General features: G+C 40.0%; 1 protein-coding gene and 21 non-coding genes across 22 annotated transcripts; 16 read left to right on the forward strand and 6 right to left on the reverse strand.

Moving 5' to 3' along the window:
- Window positions 1–27,578, reverse strand: LOC117545822 (lysyl oxidase homolog 2B-like). The gene is made up of 3 exons (XM_034215816.1): window positions 27,555–27,578; window positions 8,132–8,344; window positions 1–350 (listed from the first exon to the last, which is right to left on the reverse strand). Exons 2-3 carry the CDS (start codon window positions 8,339–8,341, stop codon window positions 267–269), a joined length of 294 nt encoding a protein of 97 aa, XP_034071707.1. The 5' UTR covers window positions 8,342–8,344; window positions 27,555–27,578; the 3' UTR covers window positions 1–266.
- On the forward strand, window positions 14,623–14,694 carry trnaq-uug. The gene has a single exon. It is a non-coding gene; the product is annotated as a tRNA-Gln (tRNA).
- On the forward strand, window positions 14,968–15,039 carry trnaq-uug. The gene has a single exon. It is a non-coding gene; the product is annotated as a tRNA-Gln (tRNA).
- Window positions 15,344–15,415, forward strand: trnak-uuu. The gene has a single exon. It is a non-coding gene; the product is annotated as a tRNA-Lys (tRNA).
- Window positions 15,714–15,785, reverse strand: trnaq-uug. The gene has a single exon. It is a non-coding gene; the product is annotated as a tRNA-Gln (tRNA).
- trnaq-uug lies at window positions 16,489–16,560 on the forward strand. The gene has a single exon. It is a non-coding gene; the product is annotated as a tRNA-Gln (tRNA).
- Window positions 16,959–17,030, forward strand: trnaq-uug. The gene has a single exon. It is a non-coding gene; the product is annotated as a tRNA-Gln (tRNA).
- Window positions 17,336–17,407, forward strand: trnaq-uug. The gene has a single exon. It is a non-coding gene; the product is annotated as a tRNA-Gln (tRNA).
- On the reverse strand, window positions 17,706–17,777 carry trnaq-uug. Its single transcript has one exon. It is a non-coding gene; the product is annotated as a tRNA-Gln (tRNA).
- trnaq-uug lies at window positions 18,759–18,830 on the forward strand. Its single transcript has one exon. It is a non-coding gene; the product is annotated as a tRNA-Gln (tRNA).
- On the forward strand, window positions 20,584–20,655 carry trnaq-uug. Its single transcript has one exon. It is a non-coding gene; the product is annotated as a tRNA-Gln (tRNA).
- trnaq-uug lies at window positions 20,877–20,948 on the forward strand. Its single transcript has one exon. It is a non-coding gene; the product is annotated as a tRNA-Gln (tRNA).
- Window positions 21,183–21,254, forward strand: trnaq-uug. Its single transcript has one exon. It is a non-coding gene; the product is annotated as a tRNA-Gln (tRNA).
- trnaq-uug lies at window positions 21,729–21,800 on the forward strand. The gene has a single exon. It is a non-coding gene; the product is annotated as a tRNA-Gln (tRNA).
- On the reverse strand, window positions 23,522–23,593 carry trnaq-uug. Its single transcript has one exon. It is a non-coding gene; the product is annotated as a tRNA-Gln (tRNA).
- Window positions 23,993–24,064, reverse strand: trnaq-cug. Its single transcript has one exon. It is a non-coding gene; the product is annotated as a tRNA-Gln (tRNA).
- On the reverse strand, window positions 25,018–25,089 carry trnaq-uug. Its single transcript has one exon. It is a non-coding gene; the product is annotated as a tRNA-Gln (tRNA).
- On the forward strand, window positions 25,658–25,729 carry trnaq-uug. Its single transcript has one exon. It is a non-coding gene; the product is annotated as a tRNA-Gln (tRNA).
- trnaq-uug lies at window positions 26,226–26,297 on the forward strand. Its single transcript has one exon. It is a non-coding gene; the product is annotated as a tRNA-Gln (tRNA).
- On the forward strand, window positions 26,780–26,851 carry trnaq-uug. The gene has a single exon. It is a non-coding gene; the product is annotated as a tRNA-Gln (tRNA).
- On the forward strand, window positions 27,085–27,156 carry trnaq-uug. The gene has a single exon. It is a non-coding gene; the product is annotated as a tRNA-Gln (tRNA).
- On the forward strand, window positions 27,393–27,464 carry trnaq-uug. The gene has a single exon. It is a non-coding gene; the product is annotated as a tRNA-Gln (tRNA).
- Window positions 27,579–27,781: the final 203 nt, after the last annotated feature.

Here is a 27,781-nt window from a genome sequence, read left to right on the forward strand (position 1 = left end):
CTCTGGATATATCTGAGACCTATACTATATTGATGAGAAACAGTGTGATAGGGAACCTTTAAGTGCATTTTGCTTGATAGGAGACCTTTAAAATAAGCACCACTGGTTGAGTGTGTGCTTTAGATGAACCTACCTCCTGTCTGAAGGCCTTCCTGAACCCCGTCATGGGGGTGGGGGCGAAGTCTCTTCCCGGTACGCAGCTCACCACCACCGGCAGCCCCCCACCACAGGTCACATTGGACTTCAGCGGTGAAACCTGGCCCAGTTTACAGCTGGAGAGGTGCGCCTCGTTCCCAGTGCAGTTCACAGCGTAGTCCCAGTACGAGGGCTTCCTGCGGCGCGCAAACATCCTGCAGACACACAGAAGCAGAATGACTTCTCTACCCGGGTTTAAATACCATCATTCTGGGAATTGAAAAGGAAAGTGGTTTAAAGGTCAAAGATGGGTTCGGTAACAGTAAAACAGGAACATGTGTTGTCTGGGGATGCAAAATGGATGAAAGAGAAGGATGAAAGGAATATAAAAAGGTTAGAAAACTGTCAAAGGAACTATAACTTCAGAGGAAGACTCGGGGTAGAGGAATGTGAGAATGTGGTTAGGCATATTTCCAAATATCTGGAACAAACTCCCAGAAACCTGCAGGTCCGCTGCAACTACTTTTAAATCCAGGCTGAAGACTAACTTTCATTCATGTACCTGTTATTCATGTTTTATTATCTTTACTTTTTAATGTTTCTAATGTGTTCTATGCTCTTAATGTCTTTCACTTTGAATTGGCTTGTGTTGAAAAGTGCTGTATAAATAAACTTGCCTTGCCCAAGGAGGGTTACTTTTAGTGGCAGTAGTTCCATTTGAAAATTAAGTAAAAAATAAATGCAATATAATAATAATAATAGCTTTGATTTCTATAGCGCCTTTCAGGGGACCCAAGGTCGCTTCACAAGTAATAGTGCAAAGACAAACATAACAAAACAAAGACAGACAAACAGAACAACAGATCGATTTAGGGGCCGAAAGCCTGGCAAACAGATGGGACTTGAAGGCCCTTTTGAAGGCTTCAAGTGTGGGGATGTTGCGTTATCTCCGCAGGGAGAGCGTTCCAGAGGGTGGGGGCTGCCACACTGAAGGCTCTGTCCCCGTAGGTTCGCAGTTTGGTGCGGGGTGGTGGTAGCAGGCCAGAATCTGAGGACCGCAGGTTCCGGGGTGGGGCATGTGGGTTGAAGGATGTCCGATAGGTACTGGGGGGCAAGGGCATGGAGGGAGATTTGTAGGGATTTGTAGGTTGCGCCCTCGCTGCGAGGGGGACCCAAGTTCCCATCGGCGAAAACACGTGGGTTTGCTATCCTGGCTCCAAGATGGTGGAATGAGCTCCCCCATTGACATCAGGACGGCAGATAGCTTGCACATCTTCCGGCGCAAACTGAAAACTCATCTCTTTCGACTCCACTTCGAGCGTTAGAAACGATTAACGAAGCACTTTTATACTAATAAAGGACTGGATTACCTAAAGCCAGTTGAGTAGCACTTGAAATGTTTAGCTCTATGAAACCTGATGTACTTATATGATTCTGTTTTCTTCAAGGTTGTGTCTTCCTGGTCGAATGTACTTATTGTAAGTCGCTTTGGACAAAAGCGTCAGCTAATGCAATGTAATGTAATGTAATGTAATGTAATGTAATGTAAAGGAGGAGGATTTTGTAGGATATGCGGGACTTGACCGGCAACCAGTGTAATATATCAAGGGGCTCGATTGATTAGCGTGATGTTAGCTTAGGGTGATGTTAACTTAGCGCAGTGGTTCTCAAAGTGGGGGGCGCGAGAGATCAGGAGAAAAAATGGTTATTAAAAAAAAAAAATTAAAAAGATTTTAAATAAAAATAAATCATATTTTGAAAAATTATTGATTCAAAAATAATATGATACAGTACAGTACTATTACGTCTGGGTCTCTGTGTTTCATTAAAGCTCGGCTCTGTGTGTGTGTGGAACGAGCCATTTTGTGTGTGTGCGCGAGCGAGAGAGAGAGCGCACCGGTACCGGAGATCGTTGATGTTAGCTTCTGGTGCTAGCGAGCTACGCTAACGGATATAAGGAGTTTTTTTCAACAACAAAGTGGAGGAGAGTCCTCTCCTGTCAGACTGAGAGTCTCAGTGAGCTAAAGGACTCTCAGTGTTATCTCAATGGGTCTCAAACGTTTTGGTCACCATTAATATAAATAAATTAAAAACAATTATGAAATACTATATGACATTCAAAATGTATAACGTTTAAAAGGGGAGTGATTTGTAAAATATCCATAAAGAAATAGTAAATCCGTTTACAGTTCTGTGTTGAGAGATGTATCCATACTGTAGATCTCTTCAAGTGCACCAGATTGATGCTTTTAACTTCAATATTTAAAAATAAATCTTCCCGGGGGAGCTTGCCCCCGGACCCCCCTATGTGAGGTTCACACACCACCTATAAAAATAGCACTTTACCCCTGCTTACACCTATATGCCGTGAGCTGATTATCGAGCCTTCATTGTAACAGTTGCGGGTACACTGTGTGTATGCGTGGGGAGTGTTGCAGTAGAACATTCCTCTGTAGCGCCCGGTACATTAATGGGAAACCCTAAATGTTTGAGCACCCTCTATGAAACGTCAAGCTACCCCACAGTACCCCCAAAATAAATCTTTGGCGCCGCCACTGAGCCTGACTATTTGTGTTGGGGGGGGCCCGACTTTTTTTTTTTCTCCAAAGGGGGGGCCCCTGACAGAAAAAGTTTGAGAACCACTGACTTAGCGTGATGTTAGCTTAGAGTGATGTTAGCTAAGAGTGATGTTAGCTTAGAGTGATGTTAGCTTAGTGTGACGATAGCTCAATATGACAGATCAGCAAAATCTTCAATTCCGTATTTAGACATTTTAATTAGAATCCAGTATTCTTAAAGGACTCTGGATGAGCTACACAGGATTGATTTAAATGTCATATCGTTAGCTTAGCGTTACGTTAGCTTACCTTATGTAAAGACTTTACATTTTTCCTGTCTTCTGTGGTGAGATATTTCAATTTAAACCCAGCCTTTCCTAAGGGACTCTGGATTAGCTTCACAGGAGCATCAACAAAGGAGCAACCAACATGATGAAACTGTGAAGCTACAGCAGAGCTTGGCTCTGTGTCAGCGCTGTTACAAAACACACGTTTCATGGGAGTGTGCTGACAGACACGTAGATGGAAAGTGAGGCAGCTGTGGTTAGCTAACGCAGAGGAAACTTCCCGCCCGCAGTAAACTGAAGGTTAACTCCAGTGTTGGATGTTTTATTGAAACAGTGATTAACCTGTGGCTCTCCCATGTAAACAGATTCAAATCCCTCCCCGGGAGTCACTCGTACATTACGACATCGCTGAGGAACGCACTGATGTGGAACATAAAGGATTCAGGTTGGGTTTTTCATTTTATTACAGCCTCTGAATCGAAGCATTTGGTCCACACATTGGAAACACTTTTCTCTTGGACACTCCATATGTTCAGGGTGTACCTTGCTGTGAATTAAACCAAGATTATTATAATATAAATGTCTCCTTTGTCCAAAATGACCGAACACTTGGAGTCCATGGACGATGTAGTTGGCGAGCAGATGGCGGTAAAAGGTTAAAGCAATACATTACATTCCATAATAATCTACGCTGACAGAGATGTTTTATGTTTCGAGTGTCAGCATGAGGTCGGCAAAGTAACTCACCGCACAGTCGAATCATTTCCACACTATAACTTGACATCTCTCATTACATAACCAACATAAGACCCAAAAGCCCTGGGTTTGTGGGATGGGACCATAAATCAAAGTGTTTTGTTTGAATTGATATTCTGGTGTTGTTTAAACACGGTACATATTCTTGAAGCAGTATTTTATATCAACAATGGATCAGGGTAATGTATGAGGGGCTGCTTGTAGTGAAACCCCAGAGAATAATCATCCAACGCTTTAGTTAATCTCAGTTCTTTGACGCCATGGTGTGTCTTTCAGCTCGTTGTTTTGGTTCAATTATGGCCCGATACTTTGCTGGTTTCATTTACTGTCTCGTCCACTTGTATTCCAGCCAAATCAGGCTGTTTTATTTAGAAAGGCAGATCCTATGAACCCACTTTTCAATATTTTCTCAGCTGCAGACAGCAGACAGTAACATAGTGCAGCATTTAGAAGCTATAGGGACGTAGGAAGAGACCAAAACAGAGGTAATAGGGTACATATAATTCAATTGAGTGAAGATGGTTCATATTTTTGAAGCAGTATTTTGTGGATAATGTATAAGGAGCTACTTGTAGTGATTAAAGCCCAAAGAATAATCATCCAACGCTTAAATTAATCTCAGTTATTTGACACATTTAGTCTTTCAGCTTATTGTTTTGGTTTTATTATGGCCTCACCATTTATTTAACTTGTATAACAGACAACTCAGGCTGTTTTAACCTGTTTAGCCCTGAGCCTGTTTTCAGGTCTCAGGCTCGAAAATGACATTCCCAGAACAAATGACTATATCTTCTAAAAGGGTTAAATTAATAATCTTTGTTCTCAAAGTAATGATAAACCTGTGAGTTGGATGTAGAAAAGTCAGATTCAATATAGATGTTTTTTACATTAAAGAAAATTCAGATTGAACATGGTAAAAAACTGTAAATTATAGTGTCCGTCCAAAATATATGTTGTACTTATAGTGAAAACTAACCTGGATGATGGGTTAGTAGACTAAAAGCTTTAGGAATCCAAAGTACAACATATAATAAGTACCCTGTATCAAGATTGATGCAAAACAAGTGATATTTGATATTTTTAGAGAGATTTAGAAAAAAAAAAACACTTCTTGGGTAATTTGGGTGGATTTTCCATATCTCTGGGCCCCCTCGTCGATTTTGATGATGACACCTCTTTTGAACCGTTAGAGCCAATAGGATCGAGGGGAAGTTCCTAAATCCACCTACATGTTACATTGAGGAGTAAGAGTGATGCACACACAGACGAAAGATATGTTACGCTCTGAAAACTGAAAACTAGGTTTATTGCTGATGGATTATCAGAAATCATTCAAAGTGACAGACACATTGGATTAACCTATGGATTAACTTCAAACAGCGATGTTATCGTTTTTAATGCCATTGAACACAACTTCTGATCAGAACAACAGCAAAGGCTACATCATCTGGGTTTGCTTCCTGTGTAGCGAGTTTTGATCGCTCAGTGATGATACTTATACATCTAGAATCTGTGGAATCTCAGCTTGCTAGCTGATATCTTGTTTGTGCAGATCCGATAAGTAATAAAGTATTTTTACCGTGAGTTCTGTGTGTTAGCATTTTTTCGCTCAGGGGCTCATTTAGACGCTTCTTGTGAGACTTGTGTTTTGTTTCGGTAAAAATGGTTCGTATTGTCAGTTAGCTGAGTTTCTTCCCGTTAAGTGGGTGTTGAGACATTAATAGGTTGTTAAATGTTAAGAAGCTCTGAGACACAGTTTCGTGAAAAAAACCACAAGACATACACTAAACCCACTATACACTACCTGATTACAACTCAGCAGAGAGAAACATAGTGGAGCATTTTGAAGCTAAAGACACTGTGGAGGAGACTAAGACAGAGCTAAACATCGGGTAAATATACTTCACGCTGGGGTAGCAAATACATTGACAGGGTTAAACCAATTATAGTTCTACAAATGATGTTTTTAAACCCGTACAATAGTGAGAAATGAAAGGGAATCCTGACTAACTTGTGTTGTTTTGTCTAGGGTTTAGCGTGGGAAAGGCAGAAGTTTGATATAGATATTTCTCATAATCATTAAGTAAAGCAAAGTGTTTTGAGGAAAAATACAAATCAGCATTTCTCTATAAATAAACTTAAACACCCATATCTTGCTCCTCAGAGTTGAAAAACATGTAAGATATCAAAACAGATCAGTATTGACCTTCTTTCACCTCCCCTGAGTTATGCAACAAAACAGCTCCTGATTCACAGTATATCATTGTTGGACCACATCATTGCGAAATACTAAGGCTGTGAAAGTGATTCATCGCCTTCAATGCCCAAGAAGTTTTTTATAGCAGTAAAAAAGTTGTTTTTGAGGCAAAGCGCCAACAAATATGGACTGAAACAGATTGTTTGGTTGAATGAAAACATGTTGTGAACGTTAGACATTATTACATCCTTCTTTTATCAAACTAAATTTACTTTTAGACATAACAACAGTTTATTTATTGGATTGTTAAATATATTGGGGATGTTTGGATCCGTCTGAAAACAATAATGTAGGAGCCATTTTGTTTAATTCATCTTTTTTGAAACCATGTTTTCTTTGCATATTAACACTCACAAATAGATTTTTCAAGTAAAAAGCTAACGTTATGCTAAAGGCACTACAGCACGGTCACATGACTTCACGTCACCACCGCTAAGCTAAAGGAGGCTAATGTTGGGCTATAAAGGAACTACAGCACGGTCACATGACTTCACGTCACCACCGCTAAGCTAAAGGTGGCTAATGTTGGGCTATAAAGGAACTACAGCATGTTCACATGACTTCACGTCACCACCGCTAAGCTAAAGGTGGCTAATGTTGGGCTATAAAGGAACTACAGCACGGTCACATGACTTCACGTCACCACCGCTAACCTAAAGGTGGCTAATGTTGGGCTATAAAGGAACTACAGCACGTTCACATGACTTCACCACCGCTAAGCTAAAGGAGGCTAATGTTGGGCTATAAAGGAACTACAGCACGGTCACATGACTTCAGGTCACCACCGCTAAGCTAAAGGAGGCTAATGTTGGGCTATAAAGGAACTATAGCACGGTCACATGACTTCACGTCACCACCGCTAAGCTAAAGGAGGCTAATGTTGGGCTATAGATGGAACTACAGCACGGTCGGGTCACATGACTTCAGGTCACCACCACTAAGCTAAAGGTGGCTTAATGTTGGGCTATAAAGGAACTACAGCACGGTCACATGACTTCAGGTCACCACCGCTAAGCTAAAGGTGGCTAATGTTGGGCTATAAAGGAACTACAGCACGTTCACATGACTTCACGTCACCACCGCTAAGCTATAGGTGGCTAATGTTGGGCTATAAAGGAACTACAGCACGGCCACATGACTTCACGTCACCACCGCTAAGCTAAAGGTGGCTAATATTGGGCTATAAAGGAACTACAGCACGGTCACATGACTTCACGTCACCACCGCTAAGCTAAAGGAGGCTAATGTTGGGCTATAAAGGAACTACAGCACGGTCACATGACTTCACGTCACCACCGCTAAGCTAAAGGTGGCTAATGTTGGGCTATAAAGGAACTACAGCACGTTCACACGACTTCACGTCACCACCGCTAAGCTAAAGGAGGCTAATGTTGGGCTATAAAGGAATTACAGCACGGCCACATGACTTCACGTCACCACCGCTAAGCTAAAGGTGGCTAATATTGGGCTATAAAGGAACTACAGCACGGTCACATGACTTCACGTCACTACCGCTAAGCTAAAGGTGGCTAATGTTGGGCTATAAAGGAACTACTGCACGGTCACATGACTTCACGTCACCACCGCTAAGCTAAAGGAGGCTAATGTTGGGCTATAAAGGAACTACAGCACGGTCACATGACTTCACGTCACCACCGCTAAGCTAAAAGTGGCTAATGTTGGGCTATAAGGAAACTACAGCACGGTCACATGACTTCACGTCACCACCGCTAAGCTAAAGGTGGCTAATGTTGGGCTATAAAGGAAACTACAGCACGGTCACATGACTTCACGTCACCACCGCTAAGCTAAAGGTGGCTAATGTTGGGCGTGATGACGTTTATTCGTCTCATTTAGACACTTGTTAGCGACCACTGTTTTTAAATTCACCAGTGGGGTATTTCTGATGTATTACATGTCGTGAACAAAAATCTCTTCAGCTTGTGTTAACCACAGACCTTATTTCAGGATAACAACCAAAAACCATTCAGAAACCATTTGACTTTCAGACCAGGGAACACAAAGTACTCAAATGCTAAGTTTTAGGGACTCATTCCTGCAGCTGGTCTTACATTAAAGCTTCAATGGTTTGAACTTTTGTGGTACAGCTCTACCAAATACGTTACAGTTGTACTCACTTGTAGACCCTGGCCGTTGTACTTTCTCTCTCCGGGGAAGCCGAACATGCCGCAGATGACTCGGGCGTTCAGCGGAGACCACTCCGTGTTACAGATTTGTTTCCATTTCCCACCGTCCTTCACCTCCACGTAGCCCTCCGTCATCGGGATCCGCTTCCTGTACGAGGACAGGATGGCTCGGATGCGCACATCCTCCACCTGGATATCCATGTTCTGTGGACAGAAACATTGAGAGAGGTGCAAATAAGTCAATCAAATATGTATATATGTCAAGATGTACTGTATGTACCTACTTTGGACTCGTATATACTGTATATTGGCATATGTTCATCTATTTATTCAATTGTATTTCATGCTTTTATTGCACATTTTGACTTTAAACTTTTATTTCTAAATAAACATTTGGATTTTATTTTAAATTCTTAATGCATATTTTTGCTTTAAATTATAATGATTATATATATTATTATTTTTACTCTTTTTATTACATTTTTTGGATAGTTTTATCACACATTTTTACATCATCTTCTATTGTCTATACAATTGCGTTACTCTAAAATGGAGCAACGGTCAGAAAACCTAAGTTCCCCCGGGATAAATAAAGTATCCTGATGCTAATTTTTTATATATATTCATAACAAATCCTCATTTATTTCCGTATATATCTGTATTATGTATACATTTTGAGCTTTCCTGCAATATTCCTATTTGTTCCTATTCCTTATCTAACTTGTTTTGATCACAGACGAAATACCTGTTTATGCCATCGGTGTATATCATTTATAATACGGTTTATGTGTAATTAATTCCCACTCTAGTTCATTCATAGTGAACAAACTGGAGTTAATTTGAGGAATGTATTAGTTTCCATGTTCTGCCTCGATGCACTCTGATGTGAACAGGCCATACGTGCGTCTGGAAACAGTATTTCCTGTGTTACGTAACATGCAAAGACCCCCAGCTTTTGCGTCTGCTTGTAAATCTTTTCCAGATTGCCCAAACATTTCGCCGCCGATTCCTTTTATTAATGCTTAACACCGTGACCCCCTGCTGAAGGTAACACGTGCAAAACGTTACAGTGTGTCGCTGGAAAGCACCAGTCAGAAAAAGCACTAAAACAGCATTTTGAGTGCACATGAAGTAGGAGGTAATTAGGAGACTGACATTTATTTCCACCACTACTTCATCTTTAACCACAGACACTGGGTCACTAACATACTACTTATACTGAAGTTATTTTGGCCTTAAATGTGTCACTGTTGCACAACATCAATCAACCAAACCCAGATTTACCTGCTGAGTAATTAAAACAGTTTTCTGTTAAAAATGCATCAGTTAGATGTGTTTAATGTAAGTGGGAGGAGAAGTAAGGACGGATGTACAATTAAGTTTACACAAAACTACAGTCCCCCTTAGTTTATTGGGCGTTTTAGCACCTTTTAGCCCATTATTTTGCTTTATGGCGTAAAAACCTGTTCAATATATAGACAACAGGATAGGGAATTGGCAGCACCTTGCCCACTACAATCTACATTTGGCCAGATCATTTAAAAAACTATATTTTAAGCAGGCAATATTGTAGCATCGATGTGCTTTTAGTAACTTCCTCAGGCCCCAAAAACACCTATTTTGTAAATGTTTTACAATTTCAAGGGCCAGTGCTGAAATATATGACATCTGCTTGTGCCTTTGAATCATTTCTATGAGTCGTACACCAATGTGTCTGTTAAGCTACAAAAACATCATGGCTGTAGGAGTGAAGCATCTGAAGATATGTAAACCTGGAATGAACTTTTCTGGGGTTTAATATCAAACCCTAACCCTTCAACACACAAACTAATGTCCACAAATATCAGATGTACATTGGCCAATTCAACAGTTTTCCATCTTGGTTTGTAACTTTGATGGACCGATAAAGAGTTTATCTATGTAGGAAAAGAATAGTGAGCCAGAGTTTGTTAGTTCACAGTCAGTGTGAGGCCATCAAAAACCAGCTCGGAGCTTTTCCTCTCAGACTATTTGCAGCGCTTAAATAAACATTTTCCTCTCCAGTAGACCAACCCACATTCTTTTGCTACGTGACTGAGTGGAGGCATTTCAGTCTGGCTGGTTTAGGGGGGGTTGGACGTTGCTTTGCTCCACAGATGGGACGATACTTCTCTCTCATATACAGCCAAAAAACAAACCTACACTTCAAATAATGACAAAGTAGTGGTTTCCTAAATTGGCGTTTTGCCTCCAGGGAAGGGCAGCGGAGTGAAAGGTACAAACCATCTGTCTACTTGCCCTCTGCTATTTCCTCCCAGAGATAAACCACATTGCTCAATCCGGTTTGAGGTATCGAGGTCTGGACTGCAGGGGATAAAACTGTAAAAAGGCTGAAGTCATGGAACATGATAATGACTGGAAATGTGGTGACGGTGACCTCATCTGGAGTTACTGTATATATACAGTACATGACACGTTGGCAGGCGTGAAAAAAACACAGGTTTTAGCCGAACGTTGGCAATCCAGACTCAACATTCAGGACAATGGGGTCAAAAGATTGCTATGGGCATGCTGGGTGTGAAAATAACCAGTTTAAATGTCTGATAATGACAGATACACAACTACCCTCTCCCTCGAACTGTACAGCATCCATGCCAAACCTTTATCTCTGCATATGCAGTAAGAAAACTTAAATAAGAGTCTAAGTTTTTCAACTTTTCCAATCCTTCCCCCTCCTGCTTAGGGTTCAGATGGTCCTCACATGGACCAAAAATGGCCATTTGTCTGCAGAAATTAATGTGTGTCTTGTTCTGAGTTGCTAGATATACAGTACATGACTCGTTGGCAGACATGAAAACAAACACGTTTTAGCCAAACATTGTGGGTTAGCAAGGAAATCCAGACTAAACATTCAACCCAAAAGGACAATGGGGAAAATATTTCTATTGGCAATGCTGGGGTGAAAATAATCAGATTGAATGTCTGATCAAAACAGAAGCACAATCCCTCCCACTCCGCTTTAGGGTTCAGAGGATCGACTGAAATGGCCATTTGCCTTCAGAAGAGAGATTTCTAACATGTGTGTCTTGTTTTGGGTTTATAGGGTCAGGTATTTCTGAGTATTCATTCATACTGACCATCATAGCAAAACTTCACTGTAAGAAATGGGGGGCAAAACCCAATGGACTATTGGTTCAGATACTGTGAGCACTAGAAGAAGGCTGAACCCAGAATATACCAAAGCACACAGTTCAATAGTTGGCACAAACAAAGTGCAATACAGCCGTGACAGCATGGTTCCATGGTGTAATGGTTAGCACTCTGGACTCTGACTCCAGCGATCCGAGTCCAAATCTTGGTGGAACCTGATCATTTACTGACAGAAACCCCTCATATATACACAAACAGCTCCTAATAGGATGGGTACTATTCAGAGTCTGAGTTGGTGCAGTTACAACCTAACAAAAGTCTAAACCCATAGCACAGCTCATCTTTAATCTAAGTTGCACATTTTTCCTACTTTCCAAGCCCTCCCCTTCATGTGTAGGGTTCACATGGACAACAAATTGCCATTTGCGTGCAAAAATAATGTGTGTCCCGTTTTGGGTTTCTAGGGTCAGATATAGCTCCTAATACTAGGATGAGTACTATTCAGAGTCTAAATTGTCAACTTCCAAAAGCACAAACCCAATACCACACTTCAGATGTATATAAACACAGTTCCTTTTTAGTGGGACATTTTCTCCTACGTTTCAAATCCCTCCCCTTCCTGTTCAGGTCCTAATATGGACAGAAAATGGCCATTTGCCTGCAGAAAAGAAGAGATTTCTAACATGTGTGTACTGCTTTGGGTTACTATACAGAACATGACTCTAAACAAACAAAGGGTACAAAGTAGGGCTGCACGATATATCGTGTCGTGACGATAACCGCGATATGCGCATGTGCGATATTCACATCGCAGGACGTGACGATTTAAAAAAAAAAACATTCTTAATTTCTTCTTTTTTTTTTTAATCTTTTTAATTTTTTTTTTAGGACTTGCGATATTAAGTAGGCAAATTAACTCAAACACGTCATGTTACAATTATTTTGCTGCTTGCTACAAAAGGAAAACTTGCGCAGCTCTCATGTCAGGGTTCTTGAGTGAGTGACAGCAAACCACCGATCAAATCTCCAAAGCAAACGGACCCCGTGATTAAAGGTAGAAACACTGAATAAAGTGGTTTCATGTGTTTCTCCAGTTCGGCGCTGCTAACCGAGCTAGCTCAGCTTGTTGCTCTGATAACTTAAGATCCAGACGTCCGTGACTAAACTCCTTCATCCGGTTAAATATAGTTAAAAAAATACCAATTGTATGGCATTAAAGTTCAAGAAAGTTTGCGGGGGAAAAAACGGTCTTTTCTTCAATTCCTGCATGTTTTCATATCGCAATTTATATCGCGGGGGGGGGGGAAATCTCAATGTCCGTTTTTTCCAATATCGTGCCGTGCTAGTACAAAGATTACAGAAAATTAACTAGATCCCATAAAACCTACAAACTACCATTTCCTTTGAATTAAACAGAATTCATTTCAAACCTTAATCACTGCTACAATAAGAGAACTCACATAAGAGTAAAACGTGTTCCTGTTTAGGGGTCAGATGGTCCTCACATGGACTGACACTCAGGTCTCAGGTCGACTATTTTCATTTCCTCGCTCCTCAGTCCTCGGTCTCACAGGAAGTTGATTTGTCTGCGCCATCTTGAGTACCGTCCCATGGCTCTTATTTCTGCCGGAGGATCGAGGAGCGATAATGGAGTAGCGATAATCGAGGAACCACCAGTCCATCCGCCGATGAAATCCTCAGACACTCGCCGCGCCCCCTTACTGTGTATCGCTCACTGATTGGACGATGCAGCGCATGCACTGATCTGATACTTCTTGATTTGAGAACAACAAAGTGGTCAAAAATCATTTTATTCATTTATTGGAAACATTTTCATGATCGCTTTTTTCGTTTTACATTTTCATTTATTGTCATTTCCATTCAGTCAGTCATTAAGTGCTATTGAAATGTTAATGTGCTGCATATCCACACAAACACACAAAGTGTGCAATCCAATGAATGTTAATCTAACTGGGTTTTGATAGATAACATATCTATTTTTCTTCTCTCAATTATGTTATTTCTATTGTGCACTCTGATCAATATTAATCTAACTATTGTTCGTTTATACATTTTAAGAATGGCGTTTATCTTTTTTGAGAATGAGTTCTTATTTTATTTTATTTATTGGGGTCTACAACAGATGATACAAATGTTTGTGTCAGTAAATGTGTACTAACAGAGGCGGGGGTGTGTGTGGAAATAACGGGGACAGAGCTGCTGTCAGACGATCAGCTGTGCGACGTCATCACTTCACGTGACGCTCCGGAGGAAAGGACGTCCCATTGCTCTTAAAACTCATTTCCCTGCTTCTCGTGGTTTCCTCTCTCCTTGCTCCCCTGGTGGGAGGGACTAGTCGCAGGGAAACGACGCAAGTGAGGGACGCAAGGAATCCATTTAACCGACCTGATGGCCATGGCCATTTGCCTGCAGAAAATAAGAGATTTCCAACATGTGTGTCTTGTTTCGACACACTCCGGAGAAGGGGGGCCTTTCCTGAGTATTTATCTTGTCCAGGAGGAAAAGTGGCACATGTGGAAAAGCGATTAGTGGCATGAGTTGTAAGGGAGAGGTGCAAGGGGGCCTCAATCTATCGCAACTCAGCTGTGAGTCCCAGAGGCTATAATACATGTTTTTATTTGTAGTAACATTTACTGTATGTTCTGCTTTATATGGCTGGAAATGACGCCATTGAGAGCGAAAGGTTGAACTTAAACAGCAACTTTCCAGGCAGTAAACCCAACACATATGAGATGAAAGTGTGAAAACACTCCAGAGTTGTATGATAATCCTCAATGTGTGTCCCCTTCCACATGCAGCTTTTACATACCATGAAGTAACTGGATAAACACTTCAAAGAGCTGAAGGGACTGTGGTAGCATTCACATTAAACCAAGCTATTTGGAAGATAGAGAGAATGTTATTCTGTATCAATTCATACATTTAACTACTCAGCATTGATCTGTAAATGGAGCTGGAGCCCAATGTCACATTGATGTCATCTACTGAAATAAGTCTGAGCATCAAGAGAATCATTTAAGACTAAAACAGGATGAAACTGAACTGATGTATAGGAATGGGTCACCAAAAACAACATCAATTATATAAAGGAAAGCAGAAGCACATCAGACCAGACAGACTTCACTGGAGGCTGAAAGAATGAGGCGGGAAGAAAAGGGGATGAAATGTTATAAACATATAAACTCTTGATAGTTATGGACGGTTGGTTCAGTTACCAAGCCCTCTGTGACTACTACAAGATGGGTGAACCCAAGATATACTGTAGTTATTAGTTTTAGTGGAGTAAAGACTGCATTTGCCAGAAAAAAAGTGCAATGTACAGCGCATCACATGGTTCCATGGTGTAATGGTTAGCGCTCTGGACTTTGAATCCAGTGATCCGAGTTCAAGTCTCGGTGGAACCTGAAGATTAACGCTAAACCAACATTTCATCCTGGTTTCTTTATATATCATTTCTACCAACTGCTCCTAATACTAGGATCTGTAAAACACACTCTAAAGATCTCTATGTGTGTTTTGTACATTAGTGACAAGTGGAACTCAAATCCTCTTCTTCCATAATGTTTAAAGGACAGGGTCAGATATATCAGACCATCCCAGCAGAACTTGATTTGGACAAAACCCAAGACGTTAATTTCTTCATAGCACACATATCGTCCGTTCAATGTAGTGAACGTGGTTCCATGGTGTAATGGTTAGCACTCTGGACTTTGAATCCAGTGATCCGAGTTCAGGTCTCGGTGGAACCTGATGAATTACGGAGTTAACCCTCAAATAACCAGCAACTAATCCCACATTTCCAATGTGTTTCAAAGGAAACCATCACGTCAGAACTTCCCTGCAAGATATGGGGACAAACCCAATCAGATCTTTGTTCCTCAAGCATCAAGAGTTAGCAAAATCAAAGGATTAACAATCCTTTCTATTTTTTCAACAAGTTACTTGGGATATGACCATTAGAAGAAGAGTGAACCCAGAATATGCCAACGTTTGTAGTCTCATAACATAGTTCACTTTATGGCAAATTGAAGATACAAACAAGGTTCAACTCATGGTTCCATGGTGTAATGGTTAGCACTCTGGACTTTTAATCCAGTGATCCGAGTTCAAGTCTCGGTGGATCCTGATGATCTACAGAATCACCCCTCTGACCCCACAGTCAGAACTTCACTGTAAGAGATGGGGACCAGAGACTTCTCTCTTCCTCTATTGGTTCAGTTACCAACAACTAGAAGTGAAGTTTAATCTACATATAGTTGCATTTGCTCAAAAAAAGTACAAAAACGTTAAGAAGACAAGCTTCCATGGTGTAATGGTTAGCACTCTGTGTTTTCCTCCATCTCTTTCAGCGAAGTTCTGACATGATGGTTTAAACATATTGGATGAAATATCAATTATGTTTGAGATAACTCAGCAACTGATCAGGTTCCACCGAGATTTGAACTCGGATCACTGGATTCAAAGTCCAGAGTGCTAACCATTACACCATGGAACCACGTTACTTAAACATTATTGCACTTTTATTTTGAGCAAATGCATGTGTAATACATGTCTATATTCCAGAGGAGCTGTGTTACATAAAACTAAATCCACGGTAGATTTTGTTGAATGTTCTTGTGACTAAACCTGATAGTTTAGTAACCAGACCCCATAGTTCTGTTATCGAATAACCGGCAAGTCTTGAAGAGTTCAATGCAGCGTCTAAATCTCACTGTTAGAGCTGTGTACATGAGGGACAATTGTCAACATTTCTATAATATAAGGGTTACCCTGTTCGCCTCCTGAGTCTAGTATGGGTTAAATGCAGAGTCTTAATCTCATTGTCTAAGTGAAATTAAAATCCTTCATATCCATAATCTTTATAAAACAGGGTCTGATTTTGAGGTATTTGTGCAAATGTAACATCTTAGCAGAACTTCACTGTAAGAGAAGGGGGCAAAACTCAAACTGTTCCTCCTCAAGCATCCAACACAATATAAAGACTGCAATTTCCCAGAAAAAGAGTGCAATAAAGTACAAACATATAGTTCCATGGTGTAAAGGTTAGCAAAGCAAATTCACTGCTAAGCTATGGACTATTGGTTCAGCTACCAACACCACTAGAAGAAAGTGAACCCAGAATAAATCAAAGCTTTTAGTTTCATGGCACACCGTTCAATAGTTGGCAGAAAGGAAGTGCAATACAGCCAAGATCACATGGTTCCATGGTGTAATGGTTAGCACTCTGGACTTTGAATCCAGTGATCCGAGTTCAAGTCTCGGTGGAACCTGATCAGTTGGCTAAGACACTGCTGTTGTGTAATTAAACCAACAGGCAATTATATAAAAAACATTACATTACATTTAGCTGAGGCTTTTATCCAAAGCGACTTACAATAAGTGCGTTCGACCAACAAAATACAAACTTGAAGAAAACAGAATCATATAAAGTACATCAGGCTTCATAGAGCTAAAACATTTCAAGTTCACTATTGTGCAATATGGCTTATGTGTGATTTGTAAATTAGTAGAATCTACTTCGACTGTAACTTGTACATTTGAATAACTTTTAAATGTTTCTTCTGTGACACTAGGAGATGGATGAACTCAGAATATCTCAGAGTGTTTTTACTCATAACACAGCTCCACTTCTGCCAAAGAAACTGGGAAAATACACTCATGAACTCATGGTTCCATGGTGTAATGGTAAGCACTCTGGACTTTGAATCCAGTGATCCGAGTTCAAGTCTCGGTGGAACCTGATTATTTACGGAGTTAACCCTCAAATAACCAGTAACTAATCCCACATTTCCAATGTGTTTCAAAGGAAAACCATCACGTCAGAACTTCCCTGCAAGATATGGGGACAAACCCAATCAGATCTTTGTTCCTCAAGCATCAAGAGTTAGCAAAATCAAAGGATTAACAATCCTTTCTATTTTTTCAACAAGTTACTTGGGATGTGACCATTAGAAGAAGAGTGAACCCAGAATATGCCAACGTTTGTAGTCTCATAACATAGTTCACTTTATGGCAAATTGAAGATACAAACAAGGTTCAATACATGGTTCCATGGTGTAATGGTTAGCACTCTGGACTTTGAATCCAGTGATCCGAGTTCAAGTCTCGGTGGAACCTGATGATCTACAGAATCACCCCTCTGACCCCACAGTCAGAACTTCACTGTAAGAGATGGGGACCAGAGACTTCTCTCTTCCTCTATTGGTTCAGTTACCAACAACTAGAAGTGAAGTTTAATCTACATATAGTTGCATTTGCTCAAAAAAAGTACAAAAACGTTAAGAAGACAAGCTTCCATGGTGTAATGGTTAGCACTCTGTGTTTTCCTCCATCTCTTTCAGCGAAGTTCTGACATGATGGTTTAAACATATTGGATGAAATATCAATTATGTTTGAGATAACTCAGCAACTGATCAGGTTCCACCGAGATTTGAACTCGGATCACTGGATTCAAAGTCCAGAGTGCTAACCATTACACCATGGAACCACGTTACTTAAACATTATTGCACTTTTATTTTGAGCAAATGAATGTGTAATACATGTCTATATTCCAGAGGAGCTGTGTTACATAAAACTAAATCCAAGGTAGATTTTGTTGAATGTTCTTGTGACTAAACCTGATAGTTTAGTAACCAGACCCCATAGTTCTGTTATCGAATAACTGGCAAGTCTTGAAGAGTTCAATGCAGAGTCTAAATCTCACTGTTAGAGCTGTGTACATGAGGGACAATTGTCAACATTTCTATAATATAAGGGTTACCCTGTTCGCCTCCTGAGTCTAGTATGGGTTAAATGCAGAGTCTTAATCTCATTGTCTAAGTGAAATTAAAATCCTTCATATCCATAATCTTTATAAAACAGGGTCTGATTTTTGAGGTATTTGTTCAAATGTAACATCTTAGCAGAACTTCACTGTAAGAGAAGGGGGCAAAACTCAAACTGTTCCTCCTCAAGCATCCAACACAATATAAAGACTGCAATTTCCCAGAAAAAGAGTGCACTAAAGTACAAACATATAGTTCCATGGTGTAAAGGTTAGCAAAGCAAATTCACTGCTAAGCTATGGACTATTGGTTCAGTTGCCAACACCATCAATCAATCAATCAATGTTTATTTATATAGCCCAATATCACAAATGTTACATTTGTCTCAGTGGTCTTCACAGTGTGTACAGAATATCAGTATGACAATACGACACCCTCTGTCCTTAGACCCTCTGTCCTTAGACCCTCACATCGTACAAGGAAAAACTTCCGAATAAAACCCACAGTTTAAAGGGAAAAATGGGAGAAACCTCAGGGAGAGCAACAGAGGAGGGATCCCTCTCCCAGGACGGACAGACGTGCAATAGATGCCGTGTGTACACTACTAGAAGAAGGTGAACCCAGAATAAATCAAAGCTTTTAGTTTCATGGCACACCGTTCAATAGTTGGCAGAAAGGAAGTGCAATACAGCCAAGATCACATGGTTCCATGGTGTAATGGTAAGCACTCTGGACTTTGAATCCAGTGATCCGAGTTCAAATCTCGGTGGAACCTGATGAATCACCGACAGAAACACCACACATATACAATATATAATCCCCCATTTCCAATGTGTTTAAAGGGAAACCATTATGTCAGAACTTCAGTGTAAGAGATGGGACAAAACAGCTTTCTCTTCCTCTATTGGTTCAGTTACAAACTACTAGAAGTGAGAAACCAAAGTTGAACGTGAATAAAATTGCATCTGCTAGAAAAAGTTGGACCAGAACTGAGGAAATCACATGGTTCCATGGTGTAATGGTTAGCACTCTGGACTTTGAATCCAGTGATCTCGGTGGAATCTCGGTGGAACCTGAAGATTAACGGTAAACCAACATTTCATCCTGGTTTCTTTATATATCATTTCTACCAACTGCTCCAAATACTAGGATCTGTGAAACACACTCTAAATATTTCTATGTGTGCTTTGTACATTAGCGACAAGTGGAACTCAAATCCTCTTCTTCCATAATGTTTAAACCTGCCGGTCCCCGCCGGCGGGTATTTTAGTTTTTTTTTCACGACACTGTGTCTCAGGGGATCTTAATATTTAAGAACCTATTCATGTGATACCAGATTAACGGGAATAATCTCAGCTAACTGACGATACAAACCATTTTTACCAAAACAAAACACAAGTCTCATAAGAAGCATCTAAATGACCCCTGAGCGAAGAATGCTAACCTATTACTGCACTGATAATCACTCCTAGCTCCCTTATTACTTATCCTAGCTGCACATCCAACACATCATTTATGATCGCAAGGAGACACAGAATCTAACGGTGCCCACCTCAACACTGAAAGATACAAACTCGCGACGTTATCAACAAAAACATACATCAAAACAAGTGGCGCTAGGTAGCCCACAAAGCTAACATGGCTTACCTTCGTCTTTGTCTGGTCTAAACTGGTCTTAAATGGCATTAAAACGATAAAAACGATGCTGTAGTTAATCCATAGGTTAATCCAATGTGACTGCGTCCCCTTTGAAATGTTCTGATAATCCATAAGCAATAAAACAGCTTTTCCGTTGCTTGATATCAGAGCAGCGATATTTCTCCCCTCTGCTGAAAGCTAGCATGCGCAGAGACGCCACCTTTTTTTTTTTAAACATGAGTGTGTGCGGGACGATTTCCCTTGGATTCTATTGGCTCTAACGGTCAGAAAGAGATGTCACATGTCAAAATCGAGCAAGGGGGGCCAGAGATAACGAAAATCCACCCAAATGGCCCCAGAAGAGGTTTTTTTGCTAAATCTGTCTAAAAAGGTCAAATTTCACTTGTTTTGCATCAATCTTGATACAGGGTACTTATTATATGTTGTAGTTTGGATTCCTAAAGCTTTTAGTCTACTAACCCATCATCCAAGGTTAGTTTTCACTATAAATACAAAATATCTTTTGGACGGACACTATAATTTACAGTTGTTTACCATGTTCAATCTGAATTTTCTTTAAAATAAAAAACATCTCTATTGATTCTGACTTTTCTAAATCCAACTCACAGGTTTATCATTACTTTGAGAAAAAAGATTATTAATTTAACCCTTTTAGAAGGGAAGATATGGTCATTTGTTCTGGGAATGTCATTTTCGAGCCTGAAACCTGAAAAACAGGCTTGGGGCCTAACTTAAAGGACAGGGTCAGATATATCAGACCATCCCAGCAGAACTTGATGGCGGGAACACCCAAGATGTTCATGTCTTCATAGCACACATATCCTCTTTTGGCCTGAAAGATGAAAAGTGCAATATACTCCGAAACTCATGGTTCCATGGTGTAATGGTTAGCCCTCTGGACTTTGAATCCAGTGATCCGAGTTCAAATCTCGGTGGAACCTGATCATTTACCGAGTTACCCCACAAATAACCAGTAACTTATCCCCCATTTCCAATGTGTTTCAAAGGAAACCATCTCGTCAGAACTTCACTGTAAGATGTGGGGACAAACCCAAACAGATATATTTTCCTCAAGCATTAAGAGTTAGCTAAAAATGTTTTTAGTCTCATAACATAGCTCAATTTATGGCAAAAATATCGGTGCAAACAAGTTACAATACATGGTTCCATGGTGTAATGGTTAGCACTCTGGACTTTGAATCCAGTGATCCGAGTTCAAATCTCGGTGGAACCTGATTATTTACTAACTTATCCCCCACACATATATATAACATCAAGTCACTATTTCCATAATGTTTGAATGGAAACCATCATGTCAGAACTTTACTGTAAGAGATTGGACAAAACCCAAACAGTTAACATTTCATCTATTGGTTCAGTTACAAACTACTACAAGCAAGAAACCAAAGTTTAAGGTAGGTTTAGTTGCATTAGCTGAAAGAAAAGTGCCATGAACTCAGAATCTCATGGTTCCATGGTGTAATGGTTAGCACTCTGGACTTTGAATCCAGTGATCCGAGTTCAAATCTCGGTGGAACCTGATGATTTACTAACGTATCGCCAAATATATATATATAACATCAAGTCACTATTTCCATAATGTTTGAAAGGAAACCATCAAGGCAGAGCTTCACATTCCCATTAACATCTGGGGGCAAAACCCAAACTGTTAGGTGATTTAGCAAAATCAAGTTTTTTCTGATTAAATGTTTATTTTCTAAAACGTCCCATTGAAACCTTTCTCTCAGTTGGAAGAAGTGGGGAAGTCTGAAAAAGTGGAAAGGTAAAAGACCTACGCCCGATTAACAATCAAAAGCCCTTTTCATTTTTTTCAAACAAGTTACTTTTGGGATCATCTAAAATAGAAAAAGCAAAATTACCCTCCATAGTTATGGACTATTGGTTTCAGTTGCTAACAGTCACTAGAAAGAGGGTGAACATAGAGTATTGTTTCTTGACTCATAACACAGCTCCATTTCTCCCAAAAAACTGTGCAAATACTCTCAAAACTCATGGTTCCATGGTGTAATGGTTAGCACTCTGGACTTTGAATCCAGTGATCCGAGTTCAAATCTCGGTGGAACCTGAAGATTAACTGTAAACCCACAGTTCATTCTAGTTTCTTTATATATACAGTATAATATACCTCAAGGTGATCCATGTCTTCATCATGGGCAATGAGTTGATGACAGCCTCAACCTTACTGTATGAGATGGAGCAAATCCCATATACTTCATTGCTTCAGGTTCAAATCAGGTACCTTTTTTTTAGTTCTAACGAAGCAAGGAAAAGGGAAACAATCGTATTGCCCTAGAATAACTATTAACTGGCATGATTTAATCACACCAGCATTCAACAAAGCCCTGTTAATCCACTATTCATTTCTTTCATGGTTTACAACTTAAAAGACACATTGTCCATTGTTCTCATCATTGTTCAAAAATGTAAAGGACAGAGATCCATGGTCGATAAACAATCAACCAATCAAACCATAGCTCAAAGTCCAATAGAGCCGATCCATATGGCTTCATTTTCTCTATTTTTGCCAACAAACGTCTGAACGTTGAACTCAGAATAGTTTTGGGTTACATAGCACACAGCTTGTCTGCAACCCACAGCGTAGTAAAGACTGCAATTGCCAGAACATATGTTTCCAATAGAGGTCTCATCAAGTCTCTCCGCCAGCAGAAATCACCTTCAAACCAGCGAAATACCAAGAAACTCTTCACATGCCTCCTTCCAGCAATTTGAGTGAGCCGCAGCCACCTCCACATCCAAGTCTTTCTCTCCTTATCTGGAGTCAAAGGACTAAAGAACATGCTAACAAACTCAAAGCAGATGTTCCAGAAAGTTATGAAAAACCCCAAACTGGAGCGTGAATAAAAAGGACAATGATTGAATGGAAATAAACTGCTTTTATACGGCATTAAAGCTGAAGTGACATTAAATTACAGTGGTTTGATGCTGGCATTGTTGTCTGTTAAAGTAAGAACTTATTGGAGCAGACAAAGTTTACACAGTGACTAAACCACTAAATACACAACAGCTGGTTAGACTTTCAGGAATTAATTTAAACTGCTGTCAGATTAGATAAACCATATGGGAATGTTATTCTGTTTCTGCATTTCACTCTATAGCACTAGGGTTTTCATGTTTTAACATTGATGGGAACAATGGAAAACGTGTCTTTCAAGGTGTAAACCAGGGCTATTCAATTGGCGGCCCGCGGGCCAAATCCGGCCCCCGGGTGATATTTACTGGCTCTTTGAGTATAATGTTAAAAAGTTTTTTTTTAAAAATTAAAGTTTAATTTAAAAAAAAAATTCATTTAACTTTTTTTTTTTTTGGCCCAGTGCTTTTATTCCTGAGAGGGTGTTACATTGAGAGATAGAGGGGAAGACATTGCCTGAAAACTTTGGCGAGCTCCATGGATTGGTCCATTTGGGCATGGTCACGTCACTGTACCCAAGAAGAAAAAGAGAAACCTCCTACGAGTAGTTCTGGGACAGACAGGTCTTCTCTGTGTCAGAGTGTTACTCCCTAAACCAAACCGTTTCCTGATGAGAGAAACCAGGAATAGTGGATTAACAGGGCTTTGCTGATGCTTCATTTACATGAGAAAGAAGTTACCTGATTGATTCTGCTTATTTTAGATCCTGAAGGAATGAAGTATATGGGTTGTCCTTCATGTCATACAGTAAGGTTGAGGCTGTCATCAACTCATTGCCAATATGATGAAGACATGGATCCCCTTGAGGTATATTATATATATAAAGGGTATAAGGTGTTTCTGTCAACAAAAAAACCAGGTTCCACCGAGACTTGAACTCGGATCACTGGATTCAAAGTCCAGAGTGCTAACCATTACACCATGGAACCATGTTAGTTAAACATTATGGCACTTTTGTTTCGAGCAAATGAATGTGTAATACATGTCTTTATTCCAGAGGAGCTGTGTTTCATAAAACTAAATCCACGGTACATTTTGTTGAATGTTCTTGCAACTAAACAGTTCATCAGGGGCAGCGTGACTATTCACACTTTCTGTATCATTTTGTACTAAAGAAAGAATACGTTTGGTTGTTATCCAATGGGTTTTGCTAGCTCTAAATGTTGAATGAAAGAACAGTTTGGGTTTCATCCCCTCTCTTACAGGGAAGTTCTGCAATGTGAATGTTCACTTGTTTCAATTGGCAGTGGTGCCCACAGTCAGCATTTAATTTAGTTGAATAGTAGACATCATATACAGAGTTACCAGGGTTTTGTCTGTAGATCTTCAGGTTCCACCGAGATTTGAACTCGGATCACTGGATTCAGAGTCCAGAGCGCTAACCATTACACCATGGAACCATGTATTCAGCCCAGACTCTGGTCTAGAAACGCCAAAGTAAGCCTTGGTTTTTAGTTTCAAAGAACACAGCTCCTCTGTAGTCCAAAGTAGAGTAAAGAGTGCAGAACAAAAGTGCAATAAATCCTTAAACACATGGTTCCATGGTTAGCACTCTGGACTCTGAATCCAGTGATCCGAGTTCAAATCTCGGTGGAACCTGATGACTTACTGACAGAAACAGGTCTGACAGACATCCTGGTAACTCTGTATATGATGTCTGCTAGTCCACTAAAATAAATGCAGAGTGTTACTCTCACTGTGGGCACCAGTGACAATTGGACATTCACATTGCAGAACTTCCCTGTAAGAGAGGGGGATGAAACCCAAACTGTTCTTTCATTCAGCATTTAGAGCTAGCAAAACCCATTGGATAACAACCAAACTTATTCTTCTTTAGTACAAAATGAAAACAGAAAGTGTGAATAGTCACGCTGCCCCTGATGAACTGTGGATTTAGTTTTATGAAACACAGCTCCTCTGGAATAAAGACATTTATAAGACATGCATTTGCTGGAAATAAAAGTGCCATAATGTTTAAAAAGCATGGTTCCATGGTGTAAGGGTTAGCACTCTGGACTTTGAATCCAGTGATCAGAGTTCAAATCTCGGTGGAGCATGATCAGTTGCTGAGTTACCCCAAACATAATTGATATGTAATCCCCCATTTCCAATATGTTTAAACCATCATGTCAGAACTTCGCTGTAAGAGATGGAGGAAAGTCCAAATGCAACTATATCTAGGTTAAACTTTGGTTTCTCAATTCTAGTTGTCGGTGACTGAACCAATAGATGAAGAGAGAGTGTTTGGTCCCCATCTCTTACAGTAAAGTTCTGGCATGACGGTTTCCCTTCAAACACATTGGAAATGGGGGATAATATGTTGTATATGTTGGGAGTCACTCAGAAAATCTTCAGGTTCCACCGAGATTTGAACTCGGATCACTGGATTCAAAGTCCAGAGTGCTAACCATTACACCATGGAACCATGTGTTTAGGGTTTTATTGCACGTTTCTTCTGCAGTCTTTACTCAACTTTGGACTACAGAGGAGTTGTGCCTCTGCAAGTAAAAGTTATACGTTGGCGTTTCTAGACCAGAGTCTTTTGATTATTTACAGAGTTAACCCAAACATATACAATATATAACAATATATAATCCCGCATTTCCAAAAGGGAACGCATGTCAGAACTTTACTGTAAGAGATTGGACAGAACCAACAGTTGACTCGTCATCTATTGGTTCAATCTCATTTTCCATGGTGTAATGGTTAGCACTCTGGACTCTGAATCCAGTAATCTGAGTTCAAATCTCGGTGGAACCTGAAGATTTACAGAGTCAACCCAAACATATACAAAATATAATCTCCCATTTCCAATGTATTTAAAGGGAACCCATCATGTCAGAACTTCTCCGTAAGAGATGGTGACAAACCCTAAACAGTTGTCTCGTCCTCTATTGGTTCAGTAACCAACTCCTAAAAGCAAGAAACCAAAGTTTAATGTAGATTAAGTTGCATTTGCTCGAAAAACAGTGCACTAAAACTCACAAACTCATGGTTCCATGGTGTAATGGTTAGCACTCTGGACTTTGAATCCAGTGATCCGAGTTCAAATCTCGGTGGAACCTGATCATTTACAGAGTTAAACCACCAATATAAAATATCTAATCCCCCATTTCCAATGTGTTTAAAGGGAACCCATCAGGTCAGAACGTCACTGTAAGAGATGGGGGAACCTATTCTTTCTCCAGCATTTACAGTTATCAAATTCAACGGTAGTCTTTCTAGTACGACATTTTTAAAAGAAAGTAGAAAGAGTCATATTGCCCCGTATTCACTGTCAAAAGGAACTGTTTAGTTGCAAGAACATTCAGAGAGGAAAGTCCCAAAAAAACAGAAAACATGGTAAAAATACAAAGAATAAATAAATACCCTCATAACCCCTTATGGACTATTGGTTCAGTTAAAAACTACTAGAAACGAGAAACCAAAGTTTAACGTAGATTTAGTTGCATTTGCTCGAAAGAAAAGTGCACTTTTCAGTTTCATAGAACACAGCTCCTCTGTAGTCCAAAGTAGAGTAAAGAGTGCAGAAAGAAAGTGCACTAAAACTCAGAAACTCATGGTTCCATGGTGTAATGGTTAGCACTCTGGACTTTGAATCCAGTGATCCGAGTTCAAATCTCGGTGGAACCTGATGATTTACTGACAGAAACCCCACAGTGCTGCCAGGTTTCTTTATGTATGCCATAAGGTACTCTTTCTAGTCCAAAAATGATGGTGACAAACCCCAAACAGTTGACTCGTCCTCTATTGGTTCAGTAACCAACTACTAAAAGCAAGAAACCAAAGTTTAACGTAGGTTTAGTTGCATTAACTGAAAAATAAAGTGCACTAAACCCCTGAACACGTGGTTCCATAGTGATACATTAGAGTTACCCCACACATGTTTAGATGTAGGTTTAGGGTTTAAGGGGAAACATTCATGTCAGAACTTCTCTGTTAGAGATGGTGACAAAACCCAAACAGTTCTTTCTTCTTCCAGCATTTAGAGTTATCAAATTCAAAGGTAGTTTATCCAGCAGTTCTCTCTTTTTCTATCGGTTCAGTTACAAACTACTGAAAGCGAGAAACCAAAGTTTAACGTATATAAAGTGCACTAAAACTCACATATACATGGTTCCATGGTGTAATGGTTAGCACTCTGGACTTTGAATCCAGTGATCCGAGTTCAAATCTCGGTGGAACCTGATGCTTTACAGAGTCAACCCAAACATATACAGTATATAATCTCCCATTTTCAATGTATTTGAACGGAAACCATCATGTCAGAACCTCACCGTAAGAGATGGTGACAAACCCCCAACAGTTCTCTCGTCCTCTATTGGTTCAGTAACCAACTACTAAAAGCAAGCAACCAAAGTTTAACTTAGATTAAGTTGCATTTGCTCGAAAAACAGTGCATTAAAACTCACAAACACATGGTTCCATGGTGTAATGGTTAGCACTCTGGACTTTGAATCCAGTGATCCGAGTTCAAATCTCGGTGGAACCTGATCATTTACAGACAGAAACCCCACAGTGCTACCTGGTTGCTTTATGTATGCCATCAGGTAGTCTTTCTAGTCCAAAAAGAAAGTAGAAAGAGTCCCATTGCCCCCGTAATCACTGTCAAAAGAAACTATTTAGTTGCAAGAACTTTCAACCAACCTCTAAAAGTCAGAAACCAAAGTTTAACGTAGATATAGTTGCATTTGCTCATAAAAATGCTCCATGAACTCAGAAACGTATGGTTCCATGGTGTAATGGTTAGCACTCTGGACTTTGAATCCAGTGATCCGAGTTCAAATCTCGGTGGAACCTGATGCTTTACAGAGTCAACCCAAACATATACAATATATAATCTCCCCTTTCCAATGTATTTGAACGGAAACCATCATGTCAGAACCTCACCGTAATGTGACAAACCCCCAACAGTTGTCTCGTCCTCCATTGGTTCAGTAACCAACTACTAAAAGCAAGAAACCGTAGTTTAAGTTGCATTTGCTTGAAACACAGTGAACTAAAACTCACAAACACATGGTTCCATGGTGTAATGGTTAGCACTCTGGACTTTGAATCTAGTGATCTGATTTTTTTTTGATAGCTGAAAAATAAAGTGCACTAAACCCCTGAACACA

Source organism: Gymnodraco acuticeps, unplaced genomic scaffold, assembly GCF_902827175.1.
Source record: "Gymnodraco acuticeps unplaced genomic scaffold, fGymAcu1.1, whole genome shotgun sequence".
Lineage (NCBI taxonomy): Eukaryota > Metazoa > Chordata > Actinopteri > Perciformes > Bathydraconidae > Gymnodraco > Gymnodraco acuticeps.

What these genes read in the sequence shown, in the direction of transcription:
- LOC117545822 (XM_034215816.1), bottom strand. Translation starts at nt 8,341, where the DNA reads ATGGATATCCAGGTGGAGGATGTGCGCATCCGAGCCATCCTGTCCTCG. An exon ending in ACAACGGCCAGGGTCTACAA is followed by an intron (nt 351 to 8,131) that starts GTGAGTACAACT and finishes GTGTGTCTGCAG; the next exon opens with GATGTTTGCGCGCCGCAGGA.